At 46.0% G+C, this 17,063-nt stretch overlaps 1 protein-coding gene across 1 annotated transcript in view; it reads left to right on the top strand.

The window, feature by feature from the left end:
* LOC111859666 (potassium voltage-gated channel subfamily KQT member 5-like) overlaps positions 1-17,063 on the top strand; it is a 66,893-nt gene that overhangs the window by 37,706 nt on the left and 12,124 nt on the right. The window contains exons 2-8 of the mRNA XM_023842561.2: positions 3,027-3,117; positions 6,035-6,161; positions 9,283-9,458; positions 10,320-10,445; positions 12,714-12,824; positions 12,922-13,017; positions 14,666-14,754. Of these exons, the coding sequence (XP_023698329.1) occupies positions 3,027-3,117; positions 6,035-6,161; positions 9,283-9,458; positions 10,320-10,445; positions 12,714-12,824; positions 12,922-13,017; positions 14,666-14,754 (816 nt within the window). The remainder of the gene's footprint in view (positions 1-3,026; positions 3,118-6,034; positions 6,162-9,282; positions 9,459-10,319; positions 10,446-12,713; positions 12,825-12,921; positions 13,018-14,665; positions 14,755-17,063) is intronic.

Below are 17,063 nucleotides of genomic sequence, written 5' to 3'. Positions count from 1 at the left end.
TGTGGAATAGCAACTCTAAGCACATTGTAAGGGCCTGTGTGGGTGCCAGCGGCTGACGAGCCTGCCGCTGCTTCCTGAGCTCATCCTCTCGCGGTGCCGGGACACGCAAACACGTGTGGCTCCCTGCAGCACCACCTGTAACCAGATCCAGCTCCCAGGCCGTCACTTAGACTGAGTGGGCTATTAGGAGCTCAGGCTCTATCAAACCCAGATGTCCTTCCACTGTTTGTATAAAGCGGTTAATAACTCAAAACGAAACCCTTATAATTCAGGCAATATTGTGCTTTGGACAGCGGTTTACCGGCTGTCTAGTTTGTATTAACCTAATGGAAAATGAATGATGTTATTAATCATGTAGGGGAGGGATCTGGCAGGCATGCCAGGAGAGAGAGGGGGGCATGGGAACACTCAGAGCCGGCTTTTACGGCATCTTTCCTCTCTGCTTTCTTTTTGTCTGTGTTCCTCATCTACCACTATTCCTGAGTCAGGAAGTTCTGCCAGCCAGTGTCAGTCACGGTCTGGATCACAGTCTGGTATACAATCCGAGACAGCGGTGGAGAAACAGGTGGGATAGATCAGCTCAGGAAGGTGACTCGAGCATTCGTAGCACTGCCCCGTACCCAGAGTTTGCCCTCAGATGCAGTGAGTCCTCCAAGACACAATCCGGCTAGTCAGCTCCATAGAGAAACCTGTCTGTTTGCGAGAGTCTACATCATATCATTGTCCTTCAGCTCAGGACTGGCACTGTGTCCCTGGTTTCAAGGAAAATTGCGGGCTTTGCCTTTTTTTTTTTACAGAGGACATTCTTCACCTGCACTCTTCATGTCGTTTTCCAGAAGGTTCCCCGTGAATCCTTCACGGGTTTTGCAGGTTGTGGCTCAGCACACGCAGTCACTTGAATTTCATTCAAACTCCCTGACATACTTGTGGTCTCAGCGGCCGCGCTCTCCATGGCGCATGCTGGGTTATCCTACATGGTTACCATGATTTTTCATGCACTTTCCAGTGCTACACACTGATCACATGTATTTAGTACTGTACAGTGGGCGTACACGGACCTTTACATTTCCCATTTTCTCTGCAACCTGTAATTTACGGTGCTTCAAAAAGGTTCTAAAGCGTTAGCAACACTGTATGACTCATGAATATTGTAACGCTAAAGGTTAGCTATATATGTTACTGATTTGAGTTGTCAGCTGTGGCTACGAGCCACCTAGCTGCTTCGGTAAAGACTCAAATCCTGTTCCTTTCTATGCGGAACATCGACTATCACTGGGATTCCTGATCAGGGGCACCTGTACACCTGTACGGATGTCAACAATGTTGAAAAATCTTGCTGTTCTGCTTCTGCAGCAGACAGCTCATGTAGGGAGAAAAGCCTCTTTGCTAATCAACCAAGTGAGAGTGACTAATTAGCACTGACTGGCATCAGTCACCCCATGACAAATGCTCTTGATTTGAATTCCCTTGGCTTCTTCAGAAGCTTAAGCATGTGGACCGTGGCTGGTCGTATCTCAGTGCTGTTCTTTACACACACAAATTCACGGCCTACCAGCTCCCACACGCAGTAGTGCAGACTCGCGTCATGGTGTCTGTTTAAGGTGAGTTACTGTCTGTAAGAGACACACGGTGGGAGCAGCTCCCCAGAACCATGGGGGATCATGCTGGGCATCTGCCTGTTGGAGGCCATCTGGGTTGACCTCGTGTGTGAAAGAGCTGTTGTTTGCCTGGAACCAGGAGAGAGCACTTCCACCTGCCACTGTTTTCACAGTGCAGCCTCCCCTTCCACTTGCTAGGATTTTATTACTTTCCATCCTGTTATTCTGTGCCATTCCCTGTGACGGGGTGGAACCTGAAACCGTGTGAGTGTTTAACATTTGATCTCCGTGGGCATTTAGAACACTGAGTTTATTCTGTCTTAGAATTTAGAACTCCGGCCATTCAGAATGTCCTTTTTCTTTTATCATTCTTAATTTCTTCAACAAATCTTGGTTTGTTATTTTTGCCCAAGTCTAACACGAAGGCTTCTATGCTTACAGATTCCAATTCCATAGAACAACTTATGATAATAACTGAAAGTGTTATCCTTTCTTAAATAACGAAACTAAAAAACGTTGAATGAAGTCACTTGTAAGTGTATTGTAGCCAAAGGAAGTTTTCAATGGTTTTATTACATCAACAACATACCTGTAGTATAACTTTAAACTTCCATTGTTACTCTGGAGGTAGATTCCCATTGACTTGCAATAGGCAGGCAGCTATTTTTGAATAATTTTAGCCAGGTTAATAATCACATTAAGTGAACTTTTTTGAATGACGTTGATGTCAATGTAAACTGTAAAGGTTAACTACTTATTGAAAAGAGAAAGCAGAAGAAAATGTAGTTTTAATTTACATACACAGAACAGAGTTATGGCAGCTATCTATTTTAGAAAGATTTTAGTAAAACTATTTTAGTAATTTTGCTTTTCCTGTGTTCTATTAGTTTCTTAGAAAATTTTAAAACTTCACCTACTACTCTTTTGAGTACAGCTATCAGCTTTTTTGTAATCCCATTTCTCTGATGCAAAATGCTCTATAGAGATTACAGAATTACCTGTTGTACTACAAACTGTATACTACAGGAATACTGCAGCACAATTGTGTCTTTAGATGTATGAAGAACGTAACTCTTACTTAAGCGATACTTCACATTCCTTGTTAAGCATTCCATTTTCCTTTAGTTATTTAACTACTATTACTACAGTTCAAGGGCTTTTCTGGGCTCCGAAACATTATCCTCGCTGAGCTTTGTGTCAGAAAACTAGTTTGTAATGATCCACACTTTATTCACTGAATATCTCAAGCTTAAGGGAAAGAATAGTTTGTGAAACTCATTAAAGGCAATATTAATGGAAAACACAAAATGTTTGTTTTGGTCTCTGGGGCCTGTAGCTAATAGCAAAGTGGCAGACCCAGAACATCTCATGTTCCTCCAGGGTCTTGTAGATGTAACAGTAGCTGACTTTCTGCTCCTTCCTCTACAGTTTCATCTTGGTGTTTGGCTGCCTGGTCCTGTCCGTGTTCTCTACCATCCCTGCCCACCAGGACCTCTCATCTCACTGCCTCCTAATCCTGGTAAGGCCCCTCGCTGTCTCTGCTCAGCATCTGTGCTTAAATAAGGGCGTCTTTCCACGTGCCTGTTCAGAATGTTTTGGGTAGTTTTTTTGTCATCCCTGGAGCAGGGTAGATGAACTGTGGTGGATTTTTTTTCCTTACTTGCTGAGAAGCAAAATACTTCATGGAAATTACACACAGATGTAATAGGAGTTATGCTTATAAAAATAGCCCTCAATGATATATTCAATAAAAGTAAATTGTGCTGCACAGAACAGGCCAGTACCGTGACTCATAAACCATATATACACCCACATTTCATCCATGTTTAATTCAAAATTTATCTTCAAAGCCTAACGGGCCGATCCCAGGGGCTGAAGCAGAAACGTGCGGTCCAGCCTACAGGAGGTGAATCATAGGGTCGCAGGCCCAGCTGTGCATTTTCAGGCATCTGCACCCCGTCGGTGGGCCAAAAGAAAGGCCTTCGGGTCAGCCAGAACTTCCAAATGGTGTCCAAACGTTTCAGGTCATGACAGCGCCTGTCACCACCTCACCGAAGGCTATGGTGGGGCTCTGAGGATCGGATATACCTGCACAAAAACAGACATTCTCTTTGTGTTACGGAAGCCTCAGAGCAGTAGTTACTTCCTTATGGAGAGGAGCTGATCTGACCTGTGAGAGTAAACAGCATTCGGGGCTGCCTGCTGTCTCATTTGCATTGGCACTGCACTAGATCGCTGGTGCAGAAGGCTTCATGTGAAGGTCCTGCAAGTATATTTAAAAATTCTATAATTTAACTACATAGGGAATGTATAGTGCTCACAGAAAGTCTTGCTTAATTCTTTATTAAATTTACTGGTTTCATAACAAATGTCCATTGTCAAGCAATTGACATTTTCTTTTTATTAAGTGTCGTAATTTTTTTGACTGATTCGTTCAGTTCTGTTCCTGCCATTTTGCTGTTAATTGCGATTGTAGTCTTTGGCTCTCAAAGTGATACTAAACACAAATGCTTGGTGTCTTATGTTATTGCGAAGGTGTTACTAATTAAAAAGCACCCAAATGAGACTGCTTAACAATGAGCTTTTTTAACTCTTTTAATAGCTTTATAGCTCTTTTAGAACTATAGTTTGGGTTTCAATTTATTACTACATGAAATTAATGTTTTACTTTAAAACTTACGATTGTTCCTAATGTGATATATATTGTTCTGTAAACAAATGAAGGAATAATTTTTGTTATAAGACCAATACATTTGCAATATTTTTACTAAATAATGCAAGTTTTCCAAGACTTTCAATATGTATGGTATATGTCAGTAACATATTGATGCATGCAGTTTATATGTTACTTGAGATTAATTGCAATATTTTTAGACAAATTAAAACTAATGAAAAAAGGGAGAAAAAGGTTAGTTTAGTTTAGCCTGAGTCCATGATGAATCAATCCCAGCATGCTGTACCAGAATTCTCTGTGCTTGGGCCATATGAGATAATAATTCACCTGAACATGGTCCTATGGGTATCCTGATGACAGAGGAGCTTCTCTCCTTGTTTAAAAACTTGCCTCAGTTTCATATTGATTCTCCATCTTGTCTGTATTGATTTCCTGCTTGACTGCCGTAGTGGATGAATGTTCAGCAACGTGCGTCGTCTGTCCCGTGCTTTTTGCTAAGCCATTGGAGACGTACGCTCAAACATGGCGGGCGAGGCGCCACACTTAAGGTCAAAGGTCAAATAAAGGGGTCAAAGGTCCCTTTGTATTATGTCCCCCGTATCATGGAAATGTGACATCTTGTGGGCAGATACTGGGAGGCCTTTAGGTTGTATGCCCAGGACAAGCAGACTCTGCGGAGATTCGACAAACGCCTCCATTTTTTCCTGTCCATTGTGTTCCACAGGAAAAGCATTATATGCTGTGGAGGAAGCCAGCATCATTACCAACGGCCATAATTGGGGGCAGCCCGCCATGAAGCAGTGGGGATCCAGTAATAGAGTGGTGTAAGCGTTAGAGAGTTTGAGGGCCCGTGTCAATGGTGAATAAATATGCTGTTAATTCCGTTAACGAGGGAGGGCAATTAGCCCCCCACGGGGCCAGTGCATGGAGCCCAGGCGTGAGCAGCGGTGAGCTCAGGTGCCAGTGCTCATTTCCACTTCCCCATAGACCGGCGCTCCTTAATGGGATGTGTCGCTTCCCATTCCTCCCGGCTGGGAAAGTGGGAACCACCACAGCCTGTGGCAGGAGAGATGGAGGAGCCGTAGGCCTCCGATCGGAAGTCTCAGTGCTGGGGCGCAGCAGCAGCTCACGCGCAGTGAAAATGGCCGCGAGGAATGAAACGATGCTTTGTTTGCACAATTTCTTTCCACACATTCTGCCTTGCTTTCTGCTGAGACACACATGCAGTTGAGAATAAAGCTCAGGGTCCGAGCACAGGGTCAGCCTTTTATCCAGTTCCCCCCCCCCCCCCCCCCGGAGCATTTCAGGACGTTAAGGATCTTGCTCGAGGGTCCAACCCGCTGAACGACACACCTCCGCCCCCCAATTAAGCACCGAAATTCAGATTCCTAACACAAAGTTAGCTTTCAAGATGGCCGCATGCATTCTCTGGCATTTTCCAGCAGCCAGTCACCTATCAACGTTTTCATGGCAAACTGTTCATTCATTAAATCAAAGATAAACAGAGTTAATTGGACTGGGTAGATGTCAAGTGCATTAATAACAAATAACGCCACTGGGACTGTTTCCGTCAGGGAGTGTGAGAAGAAGGCAGCATGACGGCTGTAATGTTAGTTTTGCTCAATGCGGATCAGCACATTAGGCCGCGAGTTGTAGGATTTCATGCTTCTGGAAAGCCCAGGAGGCTAATGTGCTCTGTCCACTACAACCCCACTGAGCTTCCTGCCTGCTGTCGCAATCCCCCCCTTCCTGTCTCCCACAGGAGTTTGTGATGATAGTGGTGTTTGGCCTGGAGTACATCATCCGCATCTGGTCTGCAGGCTGCTGCTGCCGCTACCGCGGCTGGCAGGGCCGCCTGCGCTTCGCCAGGAAGCCCTTCTGCGTCATAGGTGGGTCCCTCGCCGGGGTCCCGCCCCTCCTGCACGTTGTCACGGGGATTCGCCATCTCGGTGCGGCATTCCCGGTGACATGAACATGTCAGCAGATCAGAGGCACGTTCTTAATGGTACTCTGAAACAGTCCCATGATGCTCTGCAGCCAATCGTTACAACTGGAAAAGGTCAGAGTGGGCCCCTAGGTCAATAGGTCACTCTGTTGCCTAGCTGCCCGTAAAGTCTTTTATTGGTTGTTCCCTATTACGGCCAACTATGAACTGCATAGGGAGTCCTAGAGATGCACTTTCTGTAAAGATCTTCTTCATCACCAGAGAAGCTGTGATAATGGCAGTTCTTGATGTTAGGTAGGAAGGACGAGTCCAGATGACAGGTACGATTATTGAGAGGCGTAGCGGCATTGCTAAACTCCGCTCAGGGCTGGGAATCGCGACCAGGCGAACATGTGGCTCGCATTAACGGGGGAAGAGGTGCCTGGCGTTGTAAGGTAACCAGACGAGCTTTTCGTCTGTTTGCTCTCCAGGGCTTGCTTTGCGTGCGGCAGGCTGCCATTGGGAAACCAGGGTCTGGGCTACTGTTCCCGGATGAACGCACGTCAACGCAGCCTGATCTGGCTACTGAATGAGAGGCCGGTGGAAACCGGACCCAATTAAGTGACCTCTCCGTCTGCCACCAACGTCTCAGGTCTCCGGGTTACTAGAGCCAGCAGCCCGGTGGCGGAGTTAACTGGGAATTCATCCAGTGCCGTAATTTACGGACTGTTGGGAAACTGGAAAAGTATTCATGCAGAGCTGACAGGAAAGCAGAAAATGACCAGTCTGCGTCAGGGGAGCGGGCTTGTTAAAAGCAGCTCAGGTTGAACTTTCCGAGCTACTGTGTGAGGAGAAAACGAAAGCGGGATGTAAAGTCCGACCCCAGTGAAAATCCCGATCTGCAGACACTGTATTCGCAGGATGGGTGATTACAGTAGCAGAATAGCACAAGAAGTCATAAGGGTGACTTAAAATTGGTTTAAACAAGTAAAACACCTTCTGAACATTCTATTGGGTGTATTCTTTACGGTTCTTAACGTGAAGAATGGGTATTTGAATAGACCGCTGATAATTTGTGGTGCCGTCTATGAATTAGGGATTTGCCTTTGAGTTTTCAGGAATGTCAGTCCCATGCCAGGTAGCTCTGCTTTCTGTTCCAGGCAAATCTAGGCGATTTTGATAAACGTAGGGTTTTGTTTTGATCTCGCTCTTGTTTGTGATGAGTTTCAACGTAACTTAGGGATCATTTAAGAATTAAGTGGCTGAAATTGAGCTTTAGTTAATGGGAACTTAGAAGGTTTGACTTCTATGGAGAACAGTACTTCCCTGCCTTGAAGTTATAATGGCGTCCTCTGGGTGGTAGAAGGGCAGCTGTACAGGGATACTCTGGAAGTGGAACTGCAAACGATCGCCGTGTCTCTCTGCAGAGACCCACACATCCTCCCTCCCAACATGTGTTTGTCATTTAGAAGACACAGTATTCTACATCGCCCTTTGACCTTTTCCCGGTGACCTCTGTACCCCGCAGAGAGACACATTGTAGCACATAGTAAAAAAATGTGTATAACAGAAGAAAATGGTACAAATATGTTAATTCAGTGTCCTGTTTCATTTTCTGTACCATCAAAAAAGAGAGAGGCAAACTTGATTGATGTGATTTTTGGGAAATATAATACTATTCCTGTGTAGGCATAAGTGATTCCCTCCTTCGAGTGTTTGTGTTTTTTGAGGATTTAGTGTTATTTTTCCAGAGGAAATGGGTTCTTGTAAACTCCCCCAGGGGCCTCTTTGTCCTCAGATTCTCTGGAAAAAAGACGGAAGAAACCTGAGTCTCATCATTTAGTCGATGCTCCGTGTGTGTTTTTGTTACCTGCCTCTGGGATGGGGGAGAACTCTGGACTCCTTCCCCTCCCTTCCGATGGGCCACGCTGCTGTACAAGGGTCCCAGGCACAAAATGGCAAGATGCCCTTAGATACCTGGGTCTGTGGCGTAAACACAAGTGTGCAAAGGATAATGGCAGCTTCGGGGTTCCTCTCTCCTGCGCCTGCTAGCTCACTTACGGAAGGACTGCCAGGCAGCTCTGAGTCTAACTGCTGCTTCCATCCAACCGGCCTCCGAGTCAGGATTCTCTGGCCCATCTGTGACCTCCATTGTCTGTCCCACAGCGACGATGTGCGCTGAAGTGACTGACGAAAAGGGCTGCAAGTGCAGGCCGGCATTCCAGACAGCTTCTGAATCATATCAATTAACCGACAAAATATTACCATTTAGAATGAAAAAGAACATTTACTGTATGCTGTGGATCTAAATTAAGGGCACAGCCGAGCTGTCTCTCTACTGTAGATATTTTTGTTGCCTAGTTGGCTATTGATATTTAGCTTAGTAGCCGAATGGCTAACTGTGTGGCGATGTGTTTGTGGAACCCTTACTAGGGTTTAGAAGGGTTAGGGTTAAGGTGAAGGTTCACTTAATTGAGTAACGCTTTACATTAAGTGCACCTTCATAATGCATTCATAGAACACTCAGGGCACCTTCATAATGCATTCATAGAACATTCAGGGCACCTTCATAATGCATTCATAGAACATTCATACAACAATCATAAGCAGCATGCAAGTACGCCTTTACATCCTAACAGGCCTTAACAGCTTTAATATACATTAATATCAAACATTACATGATTATACAATTATAATGTTTGTTATTAATGTATAGTATAGCTGTTAAGGGATGTTTGGATGTTAAGGTATACATACATGATGTTTATGAATGTTTTATGAATACTTAATGAATACATTATGAAGGTGTACGGAACATTTTATGAATGCAATATAAAAGCATTATGAAGGTGCAGTTAATATAAAGTGTTACCCTTCATTGTCATCAAGAACTGTTTATGTATTGTACATAGTGAGATGAAACAGCGTTCCTCCGTGATCGCAGTGCACATAGAACAGTAACAATACACAATAACTATACCGCACAATAACAATACCTATCTAAAGTGCAGACAGTAGCCCCTGTATGCCGCTGTGTGGTACCTGTTCATGAAACCTGTCCACTGACCCCCATTCCCTGTACACAGACATCATTGTGCTAATTGCCTCGGTGGCTGTGGTGTCGGCGGGCAGCCAGGGCAACATCTTCGCCACGTCTGCTCTGCGCAGCCTGCGCTTCCTGCAGATCCTGCGCATGGTGCGGATGGACCGGCGGGGCGGCACCTGGAAGCTTCTGGGCTCAGTGGTCTACGCCCACAGTAAGGTAGGTCAACAGTAATATTGGTGCACTGTAAAGTAGGCCCACAGTAATGTATGTGCACTGTAAAGTAGGCCCACAGTAAGGTAGGCCCACAGTAATGTATGTGCACTGTAAAGTAGGCCCACAGTAATGTATGTGCACTGTAAAGTAGGCCCACAGTAAGGTAGGCCCACAGTAATGTATGTGCACTGTAAAGTAGGCCCACAGTAAGGTAGGCCCACAGTAATGTATGTGCACTGTAAAGTAGGCCCACAGTAATGTATGTGCACTGTAAAGTAGGCCCACAGTAAGGTAGGCCCACAGTAATGTATGTGCACTGTAAAGTAGGCCCACAGTAATGTATGTGCACTGTAAAGTAGGCCCACAGTAATGTATGTGCACTGTAAAGTAGGCCCACAGTAAGGTAGGCCCATAGTAAAGTAGGTACACTGTGAAACAGGCCCATAGTAAGGTAGGTCCACAGTAATATAGGTGCACTGTAAAGTAGGTCCACAGTAAGATAGGTGCACTGTAAAACAGGTCCACAATAATGTACATGCACTATAAAGTAGGCCCACTGAAAGGTAGGTCCACATTAATGTAGGTGCACTGTAAGGTGGGTTCACAGTATGGTAGCTCCCACAGTAAGATAGGCCCACAGTAAGGCAGGCCCTTTCCTTGCAGGCAGGGTCAAGCTGGAAAACTGGCTTTGACCTGATTCTACTGTGGTTCATAGCTTGTACCAACATACCATCATGGTCTGTGATGTAGAGTCCAGTCTGTGCCATGGTTGTTGTTTTCTTTCGTCCTCCTTGTTTCTGGTCTGGATTGTCGGTCGTTTGGAGCTGCTGGGGAGCTCATTGTATGTGTGGCTTTCTCCCGCAGGAGCTCGCCACGGCCTGGTACATTGGCTTCCTCGTTCTCATCTTCTCCTCATTCCTGGTCTACCTGGTGGAGAAAGAGTTCAACACAGAGTTTGCCACGTATGCTGATGCTCTGTGGTGGGGCACGGTGAGCGCTTTTCCCATAATCCCGCAGTGGTGTCACGCCTGTAGGATGCGGTAGGCTTTATAAGTTTTCCTGCGGATCACACGTAGCTCTGCTGTGCGCTTGGTTCTGTCACACTGGAGACAAAACAACACAGTAATCCTCAAAACACGCTTCACAGAAGGTTTTTGGGGTCCTCTCAGTCTCAATCCCTGTTTCAGTATCTCCTTCATTCCCTCTAAATGTTTATCCTAGTAGAGTTTCCATGAAAAATGTGGTGCGTGGTGGGGAACTGGAGGGAACTCTCTGTCTCTCTCTACTGGGGCTGTCAGAGGAAGTCACTGTTGTTCTCAGGCTACTGTTTATTGTAAAGGTTTGGATTCCAAGCAATAACACACAAATCGTGCTGATTTCGGCAATGAGTCACATCATTCGTTCTACTCAAGTGGGTCAGTTATTCACTTCTCGTGGTAGGAGAGATGTACCAGGTTTTCTATAGTTATATATGTATGTGTATATATATATATATATATATATATATGCCACATTATAATAGTTGCATCATGAATATGCATTACTAGGCTCTATAATACAGGGCACGCGGGTTCATTACAATAGTTGCACTTGTAGAAAATGGAGGTTGGGACTATTCTGTGTTTTGATTATTTATTTGATAGTTACCCTAGTAGCTGCGACCATGTCCTCATAATAAAGGAGTGGAGATTAGCATGTAATGTAGCATGTTTTAAAGCTTTCAGGTTGCCCGCAGGTACAGGTCATATGAATGCTGAGCCTTTTGACAAATGGCCAGCTGTTTTCGCTAAGCATTGCGTGTCCTTGAACGAATCGGCAAGTGCAATTTTTTTCCCTCCCTTTTTGTTCCATCCGACTGTAGCAGTCATATTCAGCGTTTAGAGTTCATGTGAGAGCAGGGAGTTTGAATGACACTTGGGTACGCCTGCTCATTGCTGTCATGTGACATCTCTGATCAGATTCCTGTCTGGGCAGACAGCTGTCCGGCACGCATACGGGGCAGACTCCCGACCAGGCATGACACTGTGCTCTCTCAAAGACCTGGATTCTGAGTCACTTTCATAGGCCGTTCTTAGCCTCTTTCGCCTGACGGGTCGCTCGCTCTTACCAGAGCCCTCCAGTTTATTTTGGCCCGCTCGTTATTTGACAGAGAACCTGAGCCTCCCATTTATTAGCAAGGAAAATTGAGGAGCGTACATGTGGTTCTCAAACCACGTCTCTTTTTGTCCAGACCAAACAGGCAAACAATCAAATGGTTGAAGGGTTGTTTGGCTAGAGATACTTATTGTTTTAATTGGACAAAGCAATAAAGAAATTGCACTGGGGAACAAAGAGAATTGCATGCATGGGTAGCAAAATTGCTGGTCTTAAAACTTCACATAAGACTAAATTACTAGGTTTACAGTAGTCCTCTGGGTTCTTTTTTCTTTTGCTGCTATTAATATTCTGTGTTGTCTACAGTCAGTTTTTGTCTTGAGTTACTGTGTCATGTGTTCACCAACATTTCTGGTCCAAGGAAACAGTTTTGCTGTTACTGTACTCTAACACATGTCTTCGTCTTAGAGGCACGAGGCTGAGGCTGTTCATGCAGAAGTACTGCTGGGACTGCCATAGCTGAAGTCTCTGATGCCGTTAGCGCTGCTGCCCCTAGTGGCGATTCACAGTGAAATGCGTTCAAACACTCAAATGAGTTCAGTGTAGTAGTAGTACTATCCCGCAAGTTCAGTTCAATATGTCTCCAATATGATCACTTGAAAGAACGATTCAGGCACACCACTGCAAGTCGATTTCTAGGAAATAAGGAAGAAAATGACTTAAAAGTCAGTGTGAGGTGGTATATGGCTTTGTGGGTTAGGACTCGTGCCTGTGATCGTAAGGTTACTGGGCCAAATCCCATTGTTGTCAGATTGATTCTACTATGGGCCGAATGGCCTCCTCTCGTTTGTATAGTTCTTATTGGGACCTTGATTAAGGCCCTTGACCTCAATTGCTCCAAGGAACTGGCTGGTCCTGCTTTCTTGAACTTGAGCATAAAGAGTCACAGTCACAGACTACTGAGCTGGTTGGTTGAAACAAAACCTTGATCTGGATTTGTACCTTCTGGACCTCTTTCTGGTGTTCGTGAACTTTCTACCTCTGTCTTTAATGGATTACTTTTGTGAGTGACTTGCCCAACACTGTAAATATGTAAATGAATAAGTAAAATCAGAAATGTATACATGTGCAGAGGAGGTCCTGTTAACCCTTTGCCGTTCTCAGATCACCCTCACCACCATTGGCTACGGGGATAAGACCCCCCAGACGTGGACGGGCCGCCTGCTCTCGGCCGGTTTTGCCCTGCTGGGCATCTCCTTCTTCGCCCTCCCTGCGGTAAGTGGACATCCAAGCTGAGCCGCGAGGAATCCCCACCTGGCGACTTGGTTACCCAGCAGGACCGTTACGGTGCCGTCGCGCTTTTTGCCCGCAGGGGATTCTGGGATCTGGGTTTGCACTGAAGGTCCAGGAGCAGCACAGGCAGAAGCACTTTGAGAAGAGGAGGAACCCGGCTGCCAGTCTTATCCAGGTAAGCAGGTTCCCACCCTAACCACACTTATATATAAACACACCACAGATTCCAGCCAATGAAATCCAGGTAAACACCACTTCTGGTGCACGTCACATTGTCATTTATGGCAGATTCCAGTCTGATTTTGACTGAAAATTGTATTATTATTATTACTATTATTATTGTTATTTTTATTATTATTATTCTGTTATTGCTTTGCCATCCAGAGTGTCCCCTTGCCTTTTGACCCGTGTCTCCTTGGGCAGGCTTCAGGCCAACACCCAGTACTGATTGTGACCCTGTACTGGATAAGTAACCAGCACAGCACTCCCCAGTAGCAGTCTTTGCACATGCCTTTGTTTTATCTGTCTCATCTCCTGCTAGGATTTAAGCTCAGTACCTGTCTTTGCCCCCTTTGTTAGATTTAGCTGTTTCAATCTGATCAAGGAGGGAAAAAACTATATCTATAAGTGTTTTGAAACCCCGAATAGGAAGGAACCCAAAGCTAACATTTTCTGTGCAGTGGGCATGTTTTGGATGAAGGGATTGCAGCACACCAGAGAGTCCCAAAAGCCGGATCTGGAGGGAATGAGCGCTTGTTTGTCAGTGGGAGTGACCTTCTGGGGTGTGTACTGTTCCTGTCATGTGACATCCATTTAAGCAGCAGCTGACCAGCCTTCCAACGTGTTTGTTAATGAATTGAAATGAAAAGCCCTCCCTGCTCCATCTACTCCAGTGCTTCCCATCCCAGTCCTCTGAGATCCCTCCCAACTCCCAGCCATCAAGAACATAAAATACCTCGTACAGGTGTGTTGGGATCTGGGAGGGACTGTCTGAGGGTCTCCGAGGACTGGGTTGAGAAAAACTGCTCTAGCCATATTGGTAAGTGGTGGCGTGAGCGCCTGGAGATGTTTTGGTTCCTGGATCATTGTGACTCTATTGCCATGCAGTCTCGTTTCACTCTGGTGTGCTTTCCTCCATCCAGCCAATCGGGAAGGTACCTGCGAGGTGGGGAGGAGCTTGGCAGGCGTCCAGCATCTTCCGGGTGTCCGCCTCATTGTCCAATAACCAAGCTTACTCTCCCCAGGGCCTGGACTGTGATCTCAGGGGCGGGGCGGGGTGGGGCAGGGGGGGGGGGGGGTTGCGGGTGTTATATGCCTCTTTCTTAAGTCAGGCCTAACCCTGGCCATGTGGTGTTGAGGTCCGCAAAGAATGATGGTGAATACGAGCTTCACAAGGATGATTGTTTTAAGGCTAATAAATTAAGAGACATGAGTTAGTGGTAAAACGATTCACTATTTGGCTGTTTGGTATCTGTAACCATATTGGAGATTCTCCATATTTGTTGCACATATTCATTGACTTGATTTTTATTACATCACTATAGTTCTGTCGTCATTAGTGAGATTCCAAGGTTGCCATGGATATTTCTCAATAACGTTCACTAGCAAAACAGCTGAGACTGGTCATTTGGGGCTGAATTTGCAGCTGCTTAGACCCTTTCACCCTCATTCAGTCTGGCCTTTGTTGGGGGGGGGGTCAGTAGAACCTTCCGAGCTCGTCTTAAGAAAGAGGCTTTGTTGCTCCTGCTGTAGGCCTGACACTCTGACCTCTCAGTCTGACTTCAGCACCCTGCAACTCCTCTGTGTCTCTCCTTCTGCACCAGGCCGCGTGGCGCCTTTATTCCACGGATGGAGCCCGATCGTACCTGAGCGCCACCTGGCAGTACTATAGAGGGGTCCTCCCTTCTCTCAGGCATGTACGATGCTCTGATTGGACCGCAACACTCCGACTGTATCTGTTTTACTAATATGCACCTTTTTGTTTTGTTTTGTTTTTGTTCGTTCATTTTCCTTTCGTTTTGTAACATCCCCTCCCCCGCTCCCTCTGGCCTTGTTTCAATTTTTCTGTTTCAATCGTTCCTTTCTTTCTTTCTTTTTTCCATCGCCCCCTACCCTCCTTTCCCGTCCCCCTGGTGTCGTGTGTTCTTGCGCGTAGTGTGTTTGGCATAATTATGCGGCTGATGAGAACTCGGTTTCCATTGCTACCTGGAAGCCCCATGTGAGGGCCTTGCATTCCTGCAGTCCTACACAGTAGGTACCCCCCCTGTGGCAGCTGCTGTGTTCGATGTCTGTGCGCCTTTAGCTTTCTCCTGCGCCGCCTTTCTCTGTCTGTCTCAGCACAATGCATCCTGTTCATCTTCTGTCTATCTGATCTCTGTGGAGCGGCAGTGAGACAGGCCATTACGTTTACCTAGCCCTTTCTAGGGAATGCAACACAACAAAAGGCACGCTCGGATAGGTCCGCGTTGCTGTGGGTACGGAGCAAGCCAACTCCCAAACTGCAGGGGACTCTGGGTCGGTTGAACTCCTAAGAGGATCACTTGAAACTCCGCCATCTGTCGGCATGATTCGAGCTCAAGACCCGCACTCCCACACGAGATGACTTGCTAAAGTTTGGTGAACCAGCTGTACTCCTTACTCATAAGACTGCTGTGTTAGCAAAATCACTCTGTTTCATACGGACATGCTTACATATGTATCTATGGTGTATTTTCGGAGGGTCTTGAGGTAACCAACAAGCTGCGGAGTAACTCAGACAGACCGCTGACACTGGCCTGAACTAAAGTCTCACTGAGAAGACATGCGTAGGACCTTTGGGTACCTGCAGGGCATTGGAGAGTCTCAAACACAGAGATTCTCACACAACAGATATTCTGAAATACAGAGTGACAGAAATTCAGAAGCACATAAGCTCAAATGTCCTCAAGCCCAGAGATTCTCGAAATTAGCACAGAGTTACTCAAACACAGAGATTCTCGAAGACGGACATTCTCAGACAGAGATTCTCAAATGCAGGGTGACAGAGATTCCCATGCACACAGACCCTCAAGCACAGAGATACTCAAGCAGAGAAATTCTCAGGCACAGAGATTCTTCTGCAGAACTAAGGGCAAACCAGGCCGGATCATAGCTGTGTTCCTCCCCCTTCCTGTGCCTCCTGCTCTTCTTAGATTCTTCCCAATAAGCCAGTCTGCATGTTTGCTTCCTGTTGCCGTGTTCGCCTCGCCAAACTAGCTTGATACTCGGTTATTTTCCTTTGTGTCTTGTGCGCGACAGTCTGCCTGCTTCTTTACTCACTTATTTACTTTTGACTGTGCAGTCACAGGCGATGGCAGTGACGATGACCTATCGAAATTTATCTCTGTCAGTGTCACCAGGCCAGTTGTGTGTCTGTCAGTGGCTGTGTGGTTAAGTCAAGAATTAATCCTATAATGTTTGTCCTTTCTCTATCATTTACTAACACCTGAAGGAAAGACCAGGGCGACAACTCAAACAGGTTCGTAGTGCTACGTTATATATCCAACACTATAAAGCTACTTTGATTTTTTTCTTTTTGGTCTCTTTTAAAATATTCGGTTGACTACCTGTTCTCTATTTTGTTTATTTAGTTTTGTCACCTTGAACTTTAATTGATTTTGGTGATGAAACAAAAATGTGTTTTAATAGGCTACAGGATATAAAATGGGTATAGATTATGAATATGTCATTTATATAAGGGTGATATGTATGAATATAATTGCCCTTTTGTAGATTTGACATTTTCACTGGAGTTTTTAGTGGAGATAGATTTTTGGAGGGAGGGTCTGATTCGTAGCCCAAACAGCAGCCAGAGAGAATAGGGGGAGGTGGGTTCGAGGCGAGCATCCCAGGGCCAGCCTGGTCTTGGCCGAGGGTCAATCTGTCCTTCCGTATCCTCTGTCGTTTGCACTCCTGGCGCGTCGCCCTCGGTCTGTGCGGACAGACCACAGGGCCAGCCAGGGGTGGCATATGTCAGTCGCCGGTTTCCAAGAGCAACCGCGGTGAAGCGAATCGGCGTGGCGTAGCCGAGATACCGCACGGCACGTCCCCTGGTGTCTGTGAGCAAGCATTCGCCCCAAAATGATAGACTCATTAAGAAACAGCCCATGTATGGAAGTGCTGAGGTACCAGATCCCTGGGCACTAAGAGACAAGTTGGAGTTCAGTACCACCCGCCCCCCGCCCCCCGCAGTACAGCTGATGG

Source organism: Paramormyrops kingsleyae, chromosome 3 (genome assembly GCF_048594095.1).
Source record: "Paramormyrops kingsleyae isolate MSU_618 chromosome 3, PKINGS_0.4, whole genome shotgun sequence".
Classification (NCBI taxonomy): Eukaryota; Metazoa; Chordata; class Actinopteri; order Osteoglossiformes; family Mormyridae; genus Paramormyrops; species Paramormyrops kingsleyae.
Note: the sequence above shows the minus strand (reverse complement) of the source record. Positions and strands in the feature narration are given on the sequence as shown.